Here is a 22,379-nt window from a genome sequence, read left to right as displayed (position 1 = left end):
TGCATGCATACACATGTGTGAAAAGACTATTCAAGTATTTTCACTCATTACAAAACTGAGTTGTATTTACCCTTTTGGTCCTTGTTCATGCCTTCTTGTATCTCCATGCTTCCACATAGGATCATTTCTTATGGGCCTGAAATACTACTTTTAGCATCTCTCCTTTAGTGCAGATCTGCTGGTGACAAATTCCCTCTCCTCATTTTTGTTTTGACAGAAAATGTATTTATTTTACCTTCATCTTTGGGACTGTGTTACGTCCTACTTTTAGGTTATCATTCATCTTCCGCTTCCATTATTTCTGTTGAGATACTACTGTCCTCTGTCATTATTGTTACTCCTTTGAAGTTCATCTGTTTACTTATACTTTCTGACTGCTTTTAAAGACTTTCTCTTTGACTTTGGTGTTCAGCAATTTTAACATGATATGCTTAGTTGTGGTTTTCTTCATATTTATCCTACTTGAGTTTTGTAGCATTTCCTCAATCTGTGGTTTGATATTTTAGCAGTTTGAGAAAATTCTCAGCCTTTATTGCTTCACATACTGCGTCAGAGCCATTCTTTTCTCTCTCTTTCTCTCTCTCTTTTTCTCTATCTGGGACATTTTCACTCTACCATAAGTTTTTCATGCTTTTTGTTTCTCCATTTGAGTGTTTTCTTCTGACCTACCTTCTAGTGAGTACTAATTATCTTTATAGCTGTATCTAATCTGCTATTAAACCCATCTGTTGATTTCTTAATTGTAATTATGGTATTTTTTTTTAGTTCTAGAATTGTCATTTGAATTTTTAAAATAGTTTCCAGTCTCTGATAATTTCCCAATTTTGTCACACAATTTTAAAAACATATAAATTATAGTTATTTTAAGTCCATGTCAGATTGTTACAAAATCTGTATCTCCTATAGGTCTATTTTTATTATCTATGATGATTTTTGGATTTTGGTCATTTTTTGTTGTTGGCATACCATGTTATTTTTAATTTAATGCCAGGTATTTGTAAGAAAAAACTGGAGAAATTTTGAGGTTCTGCATGAACTATCTTTCTCCAGGAAGATTTTGCTTTTGTTTATGGCAGCCAGATGGACTAGATGCAGATCAACTTGACTCAGTAATGACTTGAGATGGTTGAAACCTATATCAGTCTTTGAGAGGGCTTAATCTCTTTCTAGTCACCCTAACTCCTGATGTCCTTTGAGTTTCTACCAGAAAGCTTTGGGTGTACACTAGGATCATTATGGGGCCTGAATGTCAATATTTGTTCCCATACCCACCAGCTTTGAGAGATTGCTATAAGTTGTATTCATATTATTTGTCTCTTAGTACTCACTTTCATTTGGGAAAATGTCTTGAGGGAAAAAGAGCTTCAGAATTTTCTCTAGAGATTTTTTTTTTCTTTCAAATGTCTTAGCTCCAGGAGTACTCACTGCTTTAGAAGATCTCTGATGTCTTTGAACAGATGTTTACCTAGTTGTTCTTGACAGAAATAATGGATTAAACAAGCTAATCTGCCATGCTAACGTGGAAATCTTTTGCTTTTTGATGCCTTTTTTAGGGAATTCAAAAAGCATGAGAAAATGAAATTGTACTTTTTTTGTCGTTTTAAATGTTTGTTGATGGCCACAAGACTAATACTTTATCCGTTTTTTCTTTTCCTTTTTTCTATTTGTATGAATTTCAGAAGTACAAGTAGTTTTGTTACGTGAATTTATTGCATAGTGGTGAAGTCTGAGCTTCTAGTGTATCCATCACCCAAATAATGTACATTGTACTTAATGTACTTAATGTACAATGTACATTAAGTAATTTCTTATCCTTTACCATCCTCCCAAATCTGTAGTGTCTATCATTTCACACTGTGTGTCCATGTGTACACATTATTTAGCTCCCACTAAGTGAGAATATATGGTATTTGACTCTTGTTCTGAGTTAGTTCACCTAGGACAATGGCCTCTGGTTCCATCCATGTTACTGCAAAAGACATTTCATTCTCTTGTTGTGACTGAGTAGTATTCCATTACATATCGCATTTTCTTTACACAGTCATCCATTGACGGACATATAGGTTGATTATATATTTTTACTATTGTGAATAGTGCTACAATAAACATATGAGTGCAGGTATCGTTTTAATATGATTTATTTTTCTTTGGGTAGATGCCCAGTAGTAGGATTTCTGGATTAAATGGTAGTTCTCTATTTAGTTCTTTGAGAAATCTTCACACTGTTTTCCATAGATGTTGTATTCATTTACACTCCCACCAACAGTGTATAAGCATTCCCTTTTCTCCCATCCTTGCCAACATCTGTTATTTTTATTACTTTTTTATAATAGCCATTCTGACTGGTATAAAGTGATATCTCATTATCAATTATCAGAAACGCATTAATTTGCGTTTTTCTGATGATTAGTGATGTTGAGCATTTTTAACATTTTATTCTATAATATATATTTAGTCTGTGCAGATCTGGGCTTTGAATTCTGGCACACTTTTTGGGATACCTTTAGAGCAATGTGAAATCTGTTATGAGTTTGATTCATAGTTAAGAACGAAAAGCAACCAAAAAAGATATACAAATGGCCAATATGCGCATGAAAATGTGCTGGAAATTATTAGTCATCAGGGAATTGCAAATCAAAATCACAAGATACAATTTCACACCCATTAGAATGGCTAGAATTAAAAAGTTAGATAATAAGAAATGTTGATGAAGATGTGGAAAAATTGGAATCCTTATAGAATAATGGTTGAAATGTAAAATGGTGCAACCCACTTTGGAAAACACTATGGAAGTTCCTTTGACAATTAAACATTACGTTACCATATGACCTAGCAACTCCACTTCTATAAACTCAAGAGAAAAGAAAATATATGTTCACACAAAAATTTGCACATGAATGTTCATAACAGCACTATTCACAATAGCCAAAAGGTAGAAACTATCCAAATGTTTAACAACTGATGGATGGACAATGTCTTGTATATCCATACAATGGAATATTATTTGGCCATTAAAAGGAATGAAGTACTGATACGTTCTACAACATGGATGAACCTTAGAAACATTATGGTGAGTGAAAGAAACCAGTCACCCAATACTACATGTTCTATTATATTATTCATATGAAAGTCCAGAATAGGGAAATTTTTAAAGATAGAAAGTGTATTAGTGGTTGCTTAGGACCAGTGGGGGCAAAATTGATAGCTAAAGTGTATGGGGTTTCTTTTTGAGGTGATGAAAACTTTTAAAAATTGACTGGTGATGGTTGCACTTATATGTGAATATTTTAAAAATCATTAAATTGTTCACTTTAAATGTATGTGAATTATAGCTTCATTATTATAGAAATTTTTCAACATACAAAAAGATTGAGAGGATATTATATTGAACCCCCATGCATCTATCACGTCTTCAACAATTATGTGTTTTTACCAATGAAGGATTTTTTTTAAGATGCAGCTTACATAGGCAGATTCATACACTAGGGGAAAAGAGTCAGGATTAAGGGAGTAGTTGAGAATTTAGAAGAGAAAGATGATAATTGATATAGCAAAGTTTTTGAGGAGGCAAGTGATAGCGTGTAGTGCAGGTGGGGAGATCCTGGCTCCAGATCGTAAGAAAGACTCTTTGTTCACTGAGTTGAAAGAAAACAGGTAAAAATTACTGTCTTTCAGAAATCTGTTGAAAATTCTAATTTTCAGAAGCTTGCTGTGCTAACTTCCTCCAGTTTCCCTCTGCCACTGCACTCCATATCCCCTTTGGCTTCCCCAGTTTCCTCTTTGAAGTCATTCACTAATTTTTTTGAAAAGTCTGTTCTACAAAAGCATTTCATGAGTTCAGTCATTTTACTGAAGATTCAGTGTCTACAGAGAGTAACCATAATACAGAAAGCAACCATCTACCATCCTCCATCTTATAGGCAGCTTGTGTTATCTCTCTAAAGCAACAGTCAAACTGTTCTCTTGTCCTATAAATAAAATTCCTTTCCTAAAAGGAATTCTGGGAAAGAAAATATTCTCCATAACTTTACATAGAGATTAAGTTTTTGGTGTTAAGTCAGGAAATGAACAAATCCATGCCTAGTGACAGTTAATTTCTCTGTGAATTAGGAAGGTTCATTTGAAAAAAGTTCATTTGGCTGGAATTGGGTAGGAGGAAGCTTTAGGAGTGTGCCAAGGGTTTGAAATATTGCCAAAGCCTTCCTTTTAGCTTTACCTAAAGTAATGTCTTCCCTTCTAATAATGATGAAAACAGCAAAATGCCTCCATCCATACACACACCTAGGAAATGAGATTAGGATTACTAGGGGATGTTAGACTTCTGTGAAATGCCACTTAAATAGGCAATACTGCCAATTTATCCCCTTTTGTATTGGCTCTGTGAAGATAAGGTTGGGAAATATTGTCAGGTAACTTTTCTCCATTTAAGTCTGAATCAGTAGGTATTTGCATGAGCATCATCCTCGTCATTCATTAGATGACAGCTTAAGTCTAGAGCTGGAAATGTACATTGGAATCATTTTGTACAAGCTTCTTATCTCCCAAATGTGTCTCCCTCCCTGACCCCATTTCTATCTGTGACATTTTGTAGTGAGTACCCAACAGTATGAATGATGATTAAAGCCAGTGATTTCAAAATATGTTTTATGCATTCTCAGAAGGTTTCTGTGGTTGATTACTACTAAGCACCAACCGGGTAATAATTGCCTAATTCTCTTGATAGAGAAAAAGATGTAATTTGGAAATAATTGACTGAACAAGAGAAAAATGGATAGATACTAGAAAAAATTATGTGGGCCATAGTATTGCTTAAAGCAATAAATATTTTGGAGTCAAAATACCATAAATATAACAATATAAATACCGTATATGTGTGACTACTTAACTTAGATTGTAATAATTTGTGTTTAGCTCATCTTCTGCACTTATTTTTCTTACAGTGGAGAAAACATAAGGACTATGAAAAAATGATTTAATACTGGATCCTTAGAGTTTGGAAATTTGTAACCACACTTACATGTATAAGTAATACACAAAGTATATCACTAATATATTCTGCTTTACAATGCTCCATTGAATTAGCCTCTCAGGAAAAATAACAGTCCAATTACTCCCCGGTCAACTCAGGTAATGGTGTTTCTACCTTTTAAATTTGATTAGTAGATTCCAGTCTTTCCAGTGAATGGCATCATTAATTAAAGTCAGTGCCAAAAAACTATGAGAAAAACTGACGCTTTGAGTAAGAATGAGCTTCTCTTCCAGGCAAATAAATGCCAAAGCTTCAGAGTTTTTATGTCTACCAAATATAGATGTTTTTCCATTTGTTCATAACTTAAATAAGAAAAATATTTATTCCTATGCATTTTAAATTGTACATTTAGATAGAGACAATTATGTTACATGGACAGAATTACATGGAATTGAATTTCAAGAATCAGGCATGGATAAAGCTATAACAATCAAGACAGTGTAGTAGCGGCAAAAGAATAGACAAATAGATCAATGGAACAGAATAGAGAGCCTAGAAATAGACCCACATAAAAACAGTCAACTGATCTTTGACAAAAGAACAAAAACAATACAATGGAGAAATGATAATTTTTAAAACTCTAGACACAGACCTTACACCCTTCACAAAAAATTAACCCAAAATGGATCACAGACCTAAATACAGAATACAAAACTATAAAATTCCTAGAAGATAACATAGGAGAAAATCTAGGTGACTTTGGATTTGATGATTGCTTTGTAGATATAACACCAAAGGCATGATCCATGAAAGAAAGAACTAATAAACTTAACTCATTAAAATAAAAAATTACTGCTCTGCAGAAGACACTGTCAAGAGAATAAAAAGACAAACCACAGACTGAAAAAATATATTTGCAAAAGACTTATCTGATAAAGGACTGTTATTTAAAATGTACCAAGAACCCTTAAAACTCAACTATAAGAAAACAATCAGGTTAAAAAAGATGGCCAAAGACCTTAACAGACACCTTGCCAAAGATGGACAAGATGGCAAATAAGCATATGAAAAGATACTCCACATTATATGTTATCAGGGAAATAAAAATTAAAACAATAATGAGGTACTACTATATACCTATTGGAATGGAATATCACTAAGCTTGAAAAATAAGGAAATTTTGCCATTTCTCAACAACATGAATGAACCTGGAAGATGTTATGCTAAGTGAGATAAGCTAGGCACAGAAAGAAACTTACTGCATGATCTCATTTATATGTGTAATCTAAAAAAGTCAAATTGATAGAACAAGAGAATAGAATAGTAGTTACTAGGGGCAGGGATGGGTCTGGGAAATAGGGAGATGATGGTCAAAGGATACAAAGTTTCAGTTATGTCAGATAAGTAAGTTCTAGAGATCTAATATATAGCATGGTGACTATAGTTAATAATACCTGAAATTTGCTAAGTGTTCTCCCACAGAAAAGGTAACTATATGAGGTAATAGATATATTAGCTTGACTATAGTCATCATTTTATAGTATATATGTATATCAGAATATTATGTTATTCACCTTAAATATATTGGCAAAATTCCAGAACACTGACTAAAGAAAATACAGGTGGGGATGTGGAGCAACAGGAGCTCTCATTCATAGCTGTTGAGAACGCAAAATGGTACAATCATTTTGGAATACAGTTGAGAGGTTTCTTAAAAAATACACATGCTCTTACCCTACGATCCAGCAAACAAATTACACCCATTGGTATTTACCCAAAGGAGTTGAAAACTTATGCCCCTCCAAAAATCTACATATGGATGTTTATAACAAATTTATTCGTAACTGTAAAAACCTAGAAGCAACCAAGATGTCCTTTAACAAGTGAATGGATAAATAAATTATGGCACATCCAGATAATGAACTATTATTCAGCACTAAAAAGAAATTGGCTGTCAAGTGATGAAAAGATATGGTGAAAAAAACTTAAATGTATGTTATTAAGTGAAAAAAGTCAATCTAAGAAGGCCACACATACTGTATGATTCCAATTATATAACATTCTGGAAAACATAAAACTATGGAGACAATAAAAAGATCAGTGATTTCCAGGAGTTGGAGACTAGGGAGGGATGAATAGGTGGAGAACAGAGGAATTTTACGCAGTGAAACTACTCTGTATGATACTGTAATGGTGGCTACATGTCATTATACATTTGTCCAATGTATAATGTCCAATGTACCCATAGGATGTACAATGCCAAGAGTAAGCCCTAATGTAAACTGTAAACTTTGGATGATAATGATCTGTCAGTGTAGGTTCATCAGTTGTAAAAAAAAGTATCACTTTGGTGGGGGATGTTGATACTGGGGGTTGTTGATATGCTTGTGTCGGGTGAGGGAATATATGGGAAATCTCTGTACCTTCTGCTCAACTTTACTGTGAGCCTAAAACTACTCTAAAAATAAAGTTTATTAAAATGAATAAATAAACATTTCAAGATATTTTTTAAAAATTAAGCAGCAGGCATGGAAAGGTATTATCTCAATTTTATGGGTGAGAAAACAGAACCTAGAGAGGTTGCCATTTTTTCAGCTTAAACTGGTGAGACGAGAATAAAACGAGAGCCAGGCTGTCATTTCCTAACTCATAGCCCTGCTTCCCATCCTTCCTTGTGCCAGTATTTAGAGATGTTGGCAGCCTGTAGTAAGTGATTATATTTCAGTTTTGACCACAGTCTACTTATGGGTTGGCATCATATATCTTAGATAGTACAACTCAAGGCCAACAGTGCTGTGCTCTGGAATGTAATACCACTTTCCATTTAAATGAGCTACATCTTGTCTCCCCAAACTTCTGCTTCTATTATAAACTGGATAAACCCATTACCCATAAGTCATTTTAAGAAATAAACAGGTGGAGTTGAGACTTCTTGAAATGCTAAGGACTTTCATCCCAAGACAGATTGACTCTCAGTAACAGTGAAGTTCTCGTTTCTTCAGTTCCCCACAGAATTTAAGAATGCATAAAAAAGGATGAGTTTGCGTCCTTTGTAGGGACATGGATGCAGCTGGAAACCATCATTCTTAGCAAACTATCACAAGAACAGAAAACCAAACACCACATGTTCTCACTCATAGGTGGGAACTAAACAATGAGATCACTTGGACTCGGGAAGGGGAACATCACAGACGGGGGCCTGTCAGGGGGAGGGGGGAGGGGGGAGGGATTGCATTGGGAGTTATACCTGATGTAAATGACGAGTTGATGGGTGCAGCAGACCAACATGGCACAAGTATACATATGTAACAAACCTGCATGTTATGCACATGTACCCTACAACTTAAAGTATAATAATAATAAATAAATTTAAAAAAAAAAACACACACACACCATATAAAGGACTCTACATATTCAGACGGGCCCAGATGAGGTCAGGAATGTATTTTAGTGTGACTTACCCTGAAGCAGACCCTATGAGAAGAATTTGAGTGCATATATTTTGGGAGGAAGATGTAAGGAGTGCGGGAGAAGAGAAATGAGGTGGGGAAGGGAAGGCAGCCAATAAAGGGAGACAACTATTAGACGACTATCACCATGGGTGACTAGAAGTTAATCCAATGAGAAAGTACTAGGAAATGGCATAGAACACATGTCTCAGAGATATTCTATCTAATGGATGGGGAAGCCATAGTACTTGTATTCCAGCTCTTAATCTGGGCTAGAATTGGGGCATTGAGGGTGCTCCTGGGAGTATTAATTCATGGCACTTCAGCCTGACAGGCATCTGGATGCAGCAGCTTTCTGCAGTCTGGAAAACATACTCAAGCACAGTGGGCAGATGCTGACAACTGGAAGTCAGGCTGTGCACATAAAACAGAAGAGTTCAAGGAATGTGGGTGGGGTGCTGACAGAGTGTCTGCTGCAGTAGGATTCCTAGTGGAGGTGAGACTTGATGATACTCTCTCTTTTCTCCCCAGGTCTCCTCATGACCATATCCCTGTTGTCCATTGTGTATGGAGCCTTGCGCTGCAACATCCTAGCCATCAAAATCAAGTACGATGAGTATGAAGTCAAAGTGAAGCCTCTGGCCTATGTCTGTATCTTCCTGTGGAGGAGCTTTGAGATTGCCACTCGAGTTGTAGTCCTGGTCCTCTTTACCTCCGTCCTGAAGACCTGGGTGGTGGTTATAATACTCATCAACTTCTTCAGTTTCTTCTTGTACCCCTGGATCCTCTTCTGGTGCAGTGGTTCCCCATTCCCTGAGAACATAGAGAAGGCCCTCAGTCGGGTGGGCACCACCATTGTACTATGCTTTCTAACTTTACTCTATACTGGTATCAACATGTTCTGCTGGTCTGCTGTACAGCTGAAAATTGACAGCCCTGACCTCATCAGCAAGTCCCATAATTGGTACCAGCTACTGGTGTATTACATGATGAGATTCATTGAGAATGCCATCCTCCTCCTCCTGTGGTATCTTTTCAAGACTGACATCTATATGTATGTGTGCGCACCTCTGTTGGTCCTGCAGCTGCTCGTTGGGTACTGCACAGCCATTCTCTTCATGCTTGTATTCTATCAGTTCTTCCACCCTTGCAAAAAGCTCTTTTCCTCCAGTGTTTCTGAAGGCTTTCAGAGGTGGCTCAGGTGTTTTTGCTGGGCCTGCAGGCGGCAAAAACCCTGTGAGCCAATAGGAAAGTCAGATCTACAGTCATCCAGAGATAGAGATGAGACACCTTCTAGCAGTAAAACAAGTCCTGAGCCTAGTCAGTTCTTGAATGCTGAAAATCTTTGCTCTGCTTAATGCGACCCAAGGTCTCAGGGCACAGGCATATTATTTTCTGGGTTTGATACCCGTTATTCATACAAATAATGAGCCCTACACAGGGAACAAGGCAGGAAGTTAGCTGTTAATTCCTTGTGAGCTGCTCCTCTTTATAGAGCTCTTGGGTATGTAGAACTATATGGGAAGAAGCCAGGAAAACCTCTGAGTGTTGAAGGGGCAACCCAAGGCTTCACAGTTCACAGGTAACCATGTTATGTTCTTCTAGGCATTACTGGCCTTTTCACTGACAAGTTACCCCTCAAATCTGAATTGTACTGGTTAGATTCATTAGATAGAATGAGGAGAGGGGCTTACCTGTTCTCTAGTTTTCCAGAGTGCTGGTTTGGGTAACCTGAAGTTTTATGATCCCTGAACATAGTTTTCACCCAAGAGCTGTCCTGGTGACCAAAAAAGATTACAAGGGTTTTGCCATCAGCAACATCATTCCCGTCAGAGCTTTCAGGGAGGGCTGTTCAAGTTTGGTTTTTGAATAGAGGTTTCATTTTCATCTTATTAGGGCTTTTTGTACATAGCCAACTGTAACCACCCTGGCATGCTGTCTCTAATTGATTCAAGAGCCTAGATTTGGAGACCTTGTCCCTTAGCATCCATGAATGCAGAAATGAGTGATAAATTTGGCTATGGAAGCCCTGGAATTTTAGGAAAGTTGTGATTCTTTGATATGTTGATGAAATTCTGGATCAGGAGGGGTGTTAAAACATCAAAATGATGGAGGCTTATGTAAGTAGAATTCTTACCATCTTACTCCTGCCTCCCCATTCCTTGCCTGTCAGGACCATTTTAGAAGAGTTACCTTGGTTAACTTAAGGGTTTTTTAGAAAGCCCCACAGAAATCTCTCACCCAGTTCCAGTGTATAGGGAATTTTCATTTTCATTATTTGAAGGAAGAGGGTTTTCCTTACCACCACCTGTAATTAGAGATTGATTCAGAAACTTTTTCTAAATTATAAAGACGGAATGACCAGAAAAGTTTTGTCTTTCATGGAATGCAATTTGACTTGTCATAATTGTGAGTTAATTTGATAAAGATCTCCAGTTTTATCCTCTGACACCCTTTAATGTTCTATTTATTTTTTCCTTTAATCTGAGACCCTATTTGTTTCATAAAAGACGATTGAGTAGCATATCCTCAATTATCTTGGAAAAATGCTTAGATCTAGTGCCATTATTTCTACCATTAAAATCTTGAAAGTGAAATACTTGAAAACAGGTGAACATAAAGATCACACCAATTTAGAATGAATATTAAAGCCTGAGAAATTTACAAAAGGGACTCTATTTATGGACTCGATTTTACCATATGGAATAGGGATTCATTTCTCTGTGTTAACCTACAAAACGTATTTATCTGGCCATTGCACTTCGGATAATTGTCATTTTAAATTCTTCTTGGTGTCAAATTTTTAAGTAATTTCATGCACACAGGAGAAAATGCAATTTGGTAATCAGTTTCCACTACATTCAGAGGTCAAGAAAGCAGTATATATTCTTTCACAAGACATCCATATTGTTTAATATTTATAGAGTTCATAGAAATACATCAATAAGCTCCTAAACTATAGAGCCTCAATTTTAGTTTTTCTCATTTGAAATGTTTTTGATTTACCAATATTTGTGTCCGGACAGTAGATCATTTTTTGTCTATTTTTAACCAAATAAGAATAACACTCAAGACTGTGTTCTCCATCCTAACACATCACTTACCACTTGCACTATTCTTAATAGGCCTAAAATATTGAGCATATATAATCAAAATACTTCATACAACATATACTTCCATGCACTCTTCATGTAATCACATATGTGCATAGATACACAATTGTAATACATAAAACACCCTTGAAAATATATAATGACTTTGAATAAAATAAAGTTACCATGTTAATACATCATTTTTTGTTTTTTCCTGATTAACAAAAGGGCTCTATAATGATTAGGAGAGCAGTAAGGCCATTCTTTAGTCATTCCAAGTGTATATTTGTATCACACCAGTTACTTATGTTCATTGACACCAAATATTTTCAAGCTTTTTGTGAGAAAGAAATTCTTGCCTTGAGTCTCTGCAGTGGCAAATGGTAGGGGTGATAGTGCTCCCTTTTCACCTGAAATGCCTCCACCTCAGGCCTTGGGAGTGAGGTGTGGGAGTAGCCACCAGCCTGCCACTGACTAGGCATGTTACGAATTAGACAGGGATGGGGAGACTGGTTTTTTCCAGCTTTGGTTTGGAAGCTTGTCTCAAAAACCATTACAAAATCTTAACCTTCAAATACATTTTAAATCACTTTAATTTAAAACATAGGGGAGCAACTTGAGTGATCCCAAACCAAACTAACAGTGCTGGTTTGTCAGACACCCAAAGCCCACTGCACACATTTATAAGGACAGAGGTTTGATAACTCATTTGGGTATTTTGTCAGTTTTAACCCTTGATACACAGGTATCCCAGCTTTGGGCACATGTATGTCCATTCACTTTGGGGAAGGGATGTCACTACTTTCTTTCTGTGTGGTGAAAGCATAAGCCATGGCGAACTGATAATTTTTGTTTTTAAATTATTTATATTACTGAATTGGCAAAATTATAGTTCACACTGGAGAGCTAGGTTGTCCTATAGGCATAAAACAAACCAGCAAATTTTCTCATGTGTTTGGAGTTAAAATGTGTTTTTCAGTTATAATTTCAATTTTTAAATTTCTCAGTACTTTAACTAATTACATCCCATAACTTGTCAGGATAGCTGCTTCAACTGAATTGCTATCATTCGGCTGGATGGGGGTGAAGTATGTCTTCAAAATATATTGAAGTAAGTCCATCAAACATGTTTAGACTTCTCCTCATTACTGGAGACAGCCCAGTGTAGAGATTGGCACTTCCCTGTCCAGCCCTACAACTTAAATGCTCTATGCCTCAGTTTCCCCATAATACCCTTGTCCAACCTACCTCACAAGGTTATCAGAAAGATCAAATTGAATAATAGATGTGAAAATGCTTTGAAAATGTTTTTAAGTGCTATGCATATTTATAGAGTTGTTATTATAGTTATTCAAATCCATAAGCAAGTTATTTTTATTTTTTTACTGTTTGAAAAGAAATAAGTAGTGTCGTTCATATGAGTTCCTGAGTGGATATGTGAATCTTTGGTCTTCTCGGCAGGTGCCCTCTCTCTTACCACCAGTTGCTTACAAAAATTAGCACTCAAACACATGGCACTTGGAAGAAAAAGACCCACTGAATCTGAGAAAGTGCTTTCTGGTGGCAAATGAATGTATCATTTTAGTATAGTTTTCTATAAAGGATATAGCAACATCTTTTGATAATTGTGCTTTACAACTTGAATGCTGATTCAAGGCATTATTTGGATGTGAGTTTAATCTTTTCAGCCTTGTAAATGAGAAAATATATATTAAAATTGATTGTCAAATACAACATTTCTTTGGAAACCACCTTAAAACATTAGTGCTGTGGTTATGAGTGAATGTGCCAGTACTTAACCAGTCAATGCATTGTGGATATGAGCTTTTGTTGACTGCTTCTCTGCAGTCGTTGATGCTAATAAATATTGTTATGTTTCTTCATATAATAAATTAATTTTTCAGTTTCTCCTTGTATTGCATTCTTTATACAATTCTTACATGACCTTTTTACTTGAGGGACTATTTTTAAAACAGAAATTTTAAAATAGTTTCATTGTAACTGATTATAGTTGTATGAACTCACCTGGAAATTACTTCTGTAGGCTGAGAAATTTGAGAGTGCTAAGATTCAGCCTTGCAGAACAGCAACAGTCCATGGTTGCTGAAAACTCCTCTGATTGTTTTATAAACATTTACTCCATTTGTTAAAATTACACTGCTGGATACTAAGATTCTGTTCAGTTGTCCATCAGTTGCCATGCACAATACAAAAAAGAGAGGCAATATACATCTCTTCTAGAGAAACATAAATATATACTGATTCAGAAATATAAAACACCAAAGAAATGGCTTGGTATTAACACATATAATCAAATGTAAATGGTTGGGAAAAACATCAGTCATTAAAGGGATCATTTCAGAGCATGAGAGAGACATGGACTGTTTCAATAATTCCTTTGCTTCTGAAGGTGGCCTTGGAATTTGCAGAGACTTAGCTATAGGATAAACCTCTCTTTTAAAAACAGCTTTATTGAGGCATAATTGACATACAAAAAACTGCACATATTTAATGTATACAATTTGATAAGTGTGTACATATGCAAACACTCATGAAACCATCACTACAATCAAGGAAAAGGCATATTCATCACCTCTAAAAGTTTCCTTGTACCTCATTGTTTTTGTTTTGTTTTGCCTTTGTAAGACACTTAACATGAGATCTATGCTCTTAATATTTTAAATTCACAATACACTATCATTAACTATAGGTACTATGTTGTACAACAGATCTCTATAACTTATTCATCTAACATAACTGAAACTTTACATCCATTGAACAACAACTTCCGATTTCCCCTACCCCCCAGGCCCTGGCAACTGCCATTCTATCCTCTGCTTCTGTGAGTTTCACTGTTTTAGACACCCTATCTAGGTGGAATCATGTAATATTTGTCCTTCTGTGTCTAGCTTATTTCACTTAGCATAATATCCTCCAGATTCTTCCATGTTGTCACAAATGGCAAGGTGTCCTTCTTTTTTTAAGGCTGAATAGTATTTAGGAATGTGCCATATTTTCTTTATCCATTTATCTATCAATGGACATTTAGGTTATTTTCATATCTTGGCTATTGTGAATAATGGTTCAATGAACACTGGAGTGCAGATATCTCTTCAATATCCTGGTTTCAATTATTTTGGATACATACCCAGAAGTGGGGCTGTTGAATCATACAGAAGTTTTATTTTTTTATTTTTTTGAGGAGCCTTCATACTGTTGTCCATATTGGCTGTACTATTTTACATTCCTATCAACAGTATACAAGTGTTCTAATTTCTCCAAATCCTTACTTGCATTTAATTTTTTTTTTTTTGATAGTAGACATCCTAACAGGTGTGAGGGGATATCTCACTGTGTTTTTAATTTGTATTTTCCTGATGATTGGGAATGTTGAGCACCTTTTCATATACCAATTTTCCATTTGTATGTTTTCTTTGGAAAAAGATCTATTCCAGTCCTTTGCCCAACTTTTAATTGGGTTATTAAACACTTTCTTCTATTGAGTTGTAGGAGTTTCTTACATATTTTGGAGATTGTCAAGTACATAGTTTGCAAATATTTTCTCCAATCTGTAGATTATTTTCCTTTGCTGTGCAGAAGTCTTTTAAAATAAATATTTTCATGTTAAGAAAACGGAATATTAACAATTATAGCATTCAAGTAAGTCAATATAAAAATTATTTAATTTGGTGTTTGTTAATGTTTTATTTTGAAATAATTTTAAACTAATAGAAAAGCCTGAAGAATAGTGCAAGGAATTTCTTTATACCCTTTACCCAGATTAACCTATTATTAATATTTTTCCATGTCCATTATCATTGTCACTTTCTCTTGTAAATCATTTGAGATTACACTGCCAACGTTACACCCCTTTATTCCTAAATACTTTGATGTGTTTTTCCTATGAATAAAGGTATCCTCTTACAGAGCCACACTATAGTTATCAAATTCAGGAAATTTAATATTGACACAATACTAATATCTAATTTACTATCCATACCCCAGTTAACAATTGTGCCAGTCATTTCATTTGTTTTCACAAAGCTTCCTCAACCATGTGAATCAACTCAGTTCTCTTCTGTGGGGTTGTCTTTATTTAAAACTATGAGTAAGTTTTAACTTTTCTATGAATAATGGAAGATCTACAGCAGACATTGAAAAATTATTTGAAGAAAATATGTAGATGTTATCAGTACTGAGTAATAGCTTAAAACTGGAAATTTGAGATGTTTATTGGCAAGCTGGGTAATTCTTTTTCATGGACATCCATTTTAGGCTTCAAGTGTTTGCTGTTTAATATTTGAACCTATAGTTCACTCCCATCTCTGCCCTGCTTTTATAACTCTGTTTTACAGTGTTTGGACCCAAATTTTAAAAGATTAGGAATGAGGTGAGGGAAGTAGGTATTATTCTGCTATGACCATATTTCTCTGAATGTCCCTCTTCCAGGAAACTATATTTTCTATGAACATCTCTCCAACTGGTAAAGAGCTCAGAAATCTCAACTATACATTTTAATTAAATGAATAACATTTTGAGCATTTCCTCTTTTTCAGGAAAAGGCACTTTATAGCAGCAGAGATTTGTACAGAGCTGGAAATTCAGAAACATCCCAATCCCTCCTTTACCAATACACACACACACACACGCACACACACACACACAACCCCTGTCAGAGTAGACCCCTAATATGCTAAGAAGTTGAGTCTGCCACAAAAGCCTGCTCTAGGGAATGACCTAACATCTTATCACCCTCTCTTCATGGTTGTTTCTCTGGAAATTATTAAGCCAAGGAGATCTAGAACACTTGGTTTAAGCAAGTTTTAGAATCCGGAGCATCTTTAAAGAGTGTTACAGCAGCATGCAGCCACGTCTCTCTGCTGCAGGTTATCAGAAAACTTAACACTCAGACTCTGCTGTAGCATGCACCTTCGTGTGAGGGAGTCAGAGGGTTTGCCTCCTCCCAAGGATAGATTTAGCTAAATTGATTTTGAGGTTCTGCCTGTGCTTTTGCTCCCTCCCTGCCTCCTATCCTGAATTAATTTGCTCTCTCTGAATGATGAGTTCCTGATTGAAACGTGATTAGCCTGCTTCCTAGAGCTGTGGAAATACCATCCTCCTTAGACATATACATTATGCATACTGGTTTAATTTCTTATCAGTTTGCTTCCTATCTTAATTACCTAAACTCTACAGTTAATGAGTTAGGTTTTCAGGGGTGATAGCACTCAAGAAATAAAACAGGATTTTGAAGTTCTATTTTGGAGTGGTGCTGCAACACCACACCCACTGCCACCCCAGCAGGGAGGAGAATGATTCCCTTTTGTCATCTTCCCCTAACAAGGTGACCTTCTTAATTGGATTGGCAGAATTTTCTGGAAAAATGGTGCCTGGTTGTAGAGCTGCAGCCTCCAAGATTCAGAGGTATTGTGATCCTCTCCACTACTACAGATATCTGGCACACACTTGTGCAATTCTTTTTCAAACCAATGGGAATGCTGTTGTGAGTGATAGGACAGGACTGATTAGAAGTGTTACTGTAGTCAAAGTAATTTTGTCATTATTCTCCCAGCTCCCACCATGAACAAATATTAAAAATTCAACCACTGTCATGTGGAGGGTGACCTTAAAGGATGTCTTTTGTAATTGAGGTTATTGGGATCTATTACCCTGGGAAGTTTTTTTCTGCTGAAATATTTTCTCCTGTGGACTTATGGTATAGCCTTTTCCTTTTAAAATGAGAATGGTTCACCCACAGATCTTGTGGCTTCTCTCATTTGCAGCTTGATTCAAGAGATCAGGAAATATTTTTGTTTTAAAAGTGTACTGTAAATGTTCTACCTTAAAAAAGTACATTATCTACCTTCACAGGAAGTGTGTCATCAAGGTGAAATGCTTCTATAATTTCAAAGCATTAATACATGTATATTACTATGATAGTATCCATCAAAATAATATGATTTCTACACACACTTCAATTCACCTCCCAGTTTACTTCCTTAGCCTTCTTATAAATAATATCAGGGTGCTTTCAACTACAATTTGTAGAATACCTGGTTAAAAGTGTTTAAAATACCTTAAACAATAGGATTTTGTTATCTATATTAACAAGCAGTTTGGAAAGAGGTGATTCTAGATTCTAGCAGGCAAACTATCCTTGGGCCCCAGAGGCTTTCCATCTTTCCTGTCACCTTCAACCTCTTCCTCCATCTTCATGCTTGTTTTCATATTATTGAAGCATAGTAACCTGACCTCCAGGTATCACATATACAAAACTGAATCTGAGCTTCTCCTTCTTGAAAGATGGAGAGGGTCCCAAGAGTTTTGGAAGGAGGCAAAGTGGTCTTCTTCAACTGCCAGGGTCGCACATTTCTTCCAGTACCGTGAGTTACAGAAAAAAAAAATCCTAATTCTTCTGCCTGAATGTTGACCTTATTTTCTAGGTCTTAGAACTCCTTGGCATTGCTTTACATTTCATTTCTCACCCCTCAGACTGAATTGATTGTGTACTTTCTCTGGAGAACTGGTTCCAAAGGAAAAAGCAAAGCAAGGTTTCTATTAAGCCCTAAAGAACTACCAGGGTACAGCAGGACAACTTATATCCAGACACAGCGTTGGGGTAATAGGAGAAAACAAATATTATGTTCTTGGGGACCTGGTATCATCTGCATATTTCCGAAGGAAAATAAATTTGATGCTAGAATGCCATCTCTTTAAAAGCACTCAGTTCAACATCTAATACTAATGCCACAATATTAACACCAGCGATGTCCAGTATGGCAACAACCAGCCACATGTGACTACTGAGCACGTGAGATGTGGTTATTCCAAATTGAAATGAGCTCTAAGTGTAAAACCCACATGAGATTTTGAAGATTTAGTATAAAAATTCAAAATATATTAATAATTTCTACATTTGATACCATGTTGAAAAGATAATATTTTGGATATATGAGGCTAGATGACGATTGATGACGGATTTTGAGCCCGGACGGACCTGTTGATCTACCTTTGATATTTCGCTTGAAATTGTCTCTTGCTGACATTTCGGTTTGTCCGACGATCCTTTTCCTTCCTCTCCTCCTTCTCCTTCTCCTTCTCTTCCTTCCTTCTTCCTTCCTTCTCCTCTTCCTTCCTCCTCCTCCTTCCCTTCCTCCTCTTCCTCCTCTTCCTCCCTCCCTCCCTCCCTTCCTCCTCCCTCCCTCCCTCTCCCTTCTTTTCTTTTCTTTCTTTTTTTGACAGAGTCCCACTCTTGCTGCCCAGGCTGGAGTGCAGGCTTGATTTCAGCTCACTGCAACCTCCACCTCCCAGGTTCAAGCCATTCTTCTGCCTCAAAACCCCCTAAGAAGCTGGACCACAGGTGCCTGCCACCACAGCCTGTTAATTTGTTTTGTAATTTTAGCAGACACAGGAGTTTCACCATGCTGGGCCAGGGCTGGTCTTGATCTCACACTCAAATGATCCACCCACCTCAGCCTCCCAAAGTGCAGGGATTACAGGCATGGAGCCACCATGCCCGCCTAGATGGTTTCTATTAAGTGATTTCCAAACATGGCTCCCATTGAATCCACCCAGAGGATGGTGTCATTGAAAATGCTGCTACCAGGCCACACACCTCAGGGCCAATTAAATCAGTATCTCTGGCATGGGACCCAAGATCAGGGTTTGCATCTGCCTCCAGTATTCCAGAAATCTTTCTTTATAAGCAAAAAGTAGGTATCTGGGGCCACAACAGTGAATCAGTCATCAGGTATAAGTATCTAAAAGTAACAGAATCATTGATTTCCTCACACTGTGTCTGATGTTCGAGTAAATGTAGCTTTATATCCTAGATGGATTTATTTCCTTGTGATTTCCTGCCCGAATTGGGTACCAAAAATGTAGAGGCTGGGAACCACCTTGCTAAGCTTAGTGTACCCATCTCTGCCACCTTGGCAGGTCTGTCTCTTTGGAGTGACTGCACGCCTGTGAATTAAACACTCTATATTTCGTGGATGCCTCTGTCCTCCTTCCCTGAGATGTCAGTACTCAGGGTGCTGGGAGAGAGACACTGCGTGCCACCTCCTGGCAGAGGGATACCAGGACCCACTGCCTGGAGATCAGCCCCGGGTTGGCCAGGGACCGAGTTTGCTCACATGGGTTCCTCTGAGTTCTGGCTGACTCCTGCTACTGAGATCTTCTCAACCGTCAGGCCTCGTCCTCTCGCTTCTGCTTCCCAGGCCTTGGCTTGGCTTGGTCTACTGTGAGCCGCGCCCAGATCTCCACACACCATGGCCTCTCTGCCTAGACTGGGCAGTTCTGCACACAGCAGTGCCTGGAAGGCTCTCACCCTCAGCTCCATATCCCACCCTCCTGATGAGGTTCGCTCCTGGGTTCCACATTGCCTCACCTCAGCCACTTCTTTCTGCCCTCTGTTAGCATGACCATACTTCTCCCCGCTTGGGGAATGTGGGATCAGACAGCACCTCAGACAAGGGACCCCTCAGACAGTGCCCAATGTGAAGAGGCTGAGAAACCCTGAGCCTCTGGTATTGCCTCAACCACCCTACTGTGTCCTTCCCAGGCTTAGTTGTGGAGGAGGCCACAGATTGGCTAGGGGCTCAGTGCCAGCCTTCCTCTTCCCACACAGTCTATGGATGCCCACCTCTGCCCTCCTTCATAGCCTCCTTGCTCTGGGCCAGCAAGCTCTGGTGCCAGGCATGCCAGGTTGAAGCAGAGTCCTTCTCTGCACTGTGGGAGGCACTGTGGCCTCAGCTCTCAAGACTTGCTGATCTGCTAAGTGAGAGATACAAAAAATAAAAAGCAAGAAATTAAATCATATTGCAGGAGAAAATCATCTTCACTAAAAAGGAAGACAGGAAGGAAGAAGGAAGAGAAGACCACAAAATAACTAGAAAATTAATAACAAAATAGCAGGAGTGAGTCCTCATCATCAATAATAACATTGAGTGTAAATGGACTAAACTCTCCAATCAAAGACAGACGGCCTAAACGGATTTAAAAGATCCAGTGATCTTTGCTCACAAGAAGCTGTAAACTTCATGTATAAAGAAACACATACACTGAAAATAAAAGAATGGAAAAGACATTTCATGCCACAGAAACCAAAAAGAGTAGGAGTGAAGCTATAATTATATCAGATGCAAAACAGATTTCAAAAACCAAAAGTATAAAGAAGAGACAAAGAAGGTTACTATATAATGATAAAGTGGTCAATTCAGCAAGAGGATATAACAATTATACCCACATATACACCTGACACTGGAGCACCCAGATACATAAAGCAAATATTATTAGAGCTTGCTAAGAGAGAGAAACCCCAATACACAATACCTGGAGACTTCAACACCCCAGTTTCAGCATTGTAGAGACCTCTAAGACAAAAAAAAAAAAAAAAATCAACAACAAAGAAACATCAGGTTTAATCTTAAACATAGATTAAATTGACTTGATAGATATTTTTACAAACATTTCTATCCAATGGCTGTAGAATACAAATTCCTTCCTCCTCAGCACATGGATCTTCTCAAGCAAATTTCATATGTTGTGGGGTCACAAAAACAAGTCTTTAAGCATTTCAAAAATTAAAATAATAATATCAAGCATCTTCTCTGACCACCGTGGAATAAAACTGTAACCACAACAAGAGGAATTTTGGAAACTACACAAACACCTGTAAATTAAAACAACATGGTCCTGAATGAGTAATGGGTAACTCGAAATAAATTAAGAAGGAAATTGAAAAGTTTCTTGAAAAGAAATAATAATGGAAACACAATATACCAAACCTAACGGACACAGTGCAAAAGCAGTACTATGAGGAAAGATAATAATAGCTTTAACCATCGCATACATTAAAAAATAAGGATTAGTTTAAATAAACAACCTAATGATGCATCTAAATAACTAGAAAAGCAAGAGCAAACCAAACCCTAAATTAGTAGAAGGGAAAAATTATAAAGACTGTTTGCAGCCAAAACAATTTTAAACAGGAAACAACAAATATCAATGAAACAAAAGTTTCGGAAAAGATAAATTGACAAAACTTAACAGATTTAATCAAAGAAAAAAAAAGAGAGAAGACCCAAATAAATAAGAGTCAGACAGACAAGGAGACATTAGAACTGTATAATTTCGCCAAATCTAAAGGATTATTAGGTGGCTAGTATGAGCAACTACATGCCAAATAATGTCCTTAGAAGAAATGGATAAATTCCTAGATACGAACCCAATATCGAACCATGAAGAACTGCAAAATTCGAATAGACATAAAGACAAGATTGAAGCCATAATAAAAGTCTCCCCAGCATAGAAAAAGCATTAGAACCCAATGGCTTCACTCTGCTGAATCCTCTACCAAATATTTTAACAACTACTACCACTCTACACAAACTATTTTTAAAAATAGAGGAGGAGGGAATACTTCGAACTCATTTTATGAGGCCAGTATTACCCTGATGCCAAAACCAGACAGAAGACACATAAAACAAACAAACAAACAAAAACTCCAGGCCAGTACACTGATATCATCGATAAAAATCCTCAATAAGCAGCCGATTTCAACAGCACAAAGAGATTATTCATCACAACCAAGTGAGAGATTATCCCAGGGATGGAAAGGGATGGTTCTAATGTATGGAAATAGATGAATGTGGACATTATAGCAACGGAATGGAGGACAAAACCCATGATCATTAAAATTGATGCTGAAAATCATTTGACAAAACTGGAACATCTCGTCATGATAAAAACCCTGAAAATCTGGGTGTAGAAGGAACATACCTCAACATAATAAAAAGCTACATAATGACAGACCTATAGTTAATATCATACTAAATGGAGAAAACCAAAGCCTTTCCTCAAAGATCT

At 37.0% G+C, this 22,379-nt stretch overlaps 1 protein-coding gene across 1 annotated transcript in view; it reads left to right on the top strand.

The window, feature by feature from the left end:
• The window catches only part of XK (X-linked Kx blood group), a 45,511-nt gene extending 32,093 nt beyond the window's left edge, over positions 1-13,418 (top strand). Inside the window, exon 3 of the mRNA XM_003917567.5 lies at positions 8,950-13,418. Coding sequence (XP_003917616.2) covers positions 8,950-9,776 — 827 coding nt within the window. The 3' untranslated portion in view covers positions 9,777-13,418. The remainder of the gene's footprint in view (positions 1-8,949) is intronic.
• Positions 13,419-22,379: the final 8,961 nt, after the last annotated feature.

The sequence above is a fragment of the Papio anubis genome, chromosome X (assembly GCF_008728515.1).
Source record: "Papio anubis isolate 15944 chromosome X, Panubis1.0, whole genome shotgun sequence".
Lineage (NCBI taxonomy): Eukaryota > Metazoa > Chordata > Mammalia > Primates > Cercopithecidae > Papio > Papio anubis.
Note: the sequence above shows the minus strand (reverse complement) of the source record. Positions and strands in the feature narration are given on the sequence as shown.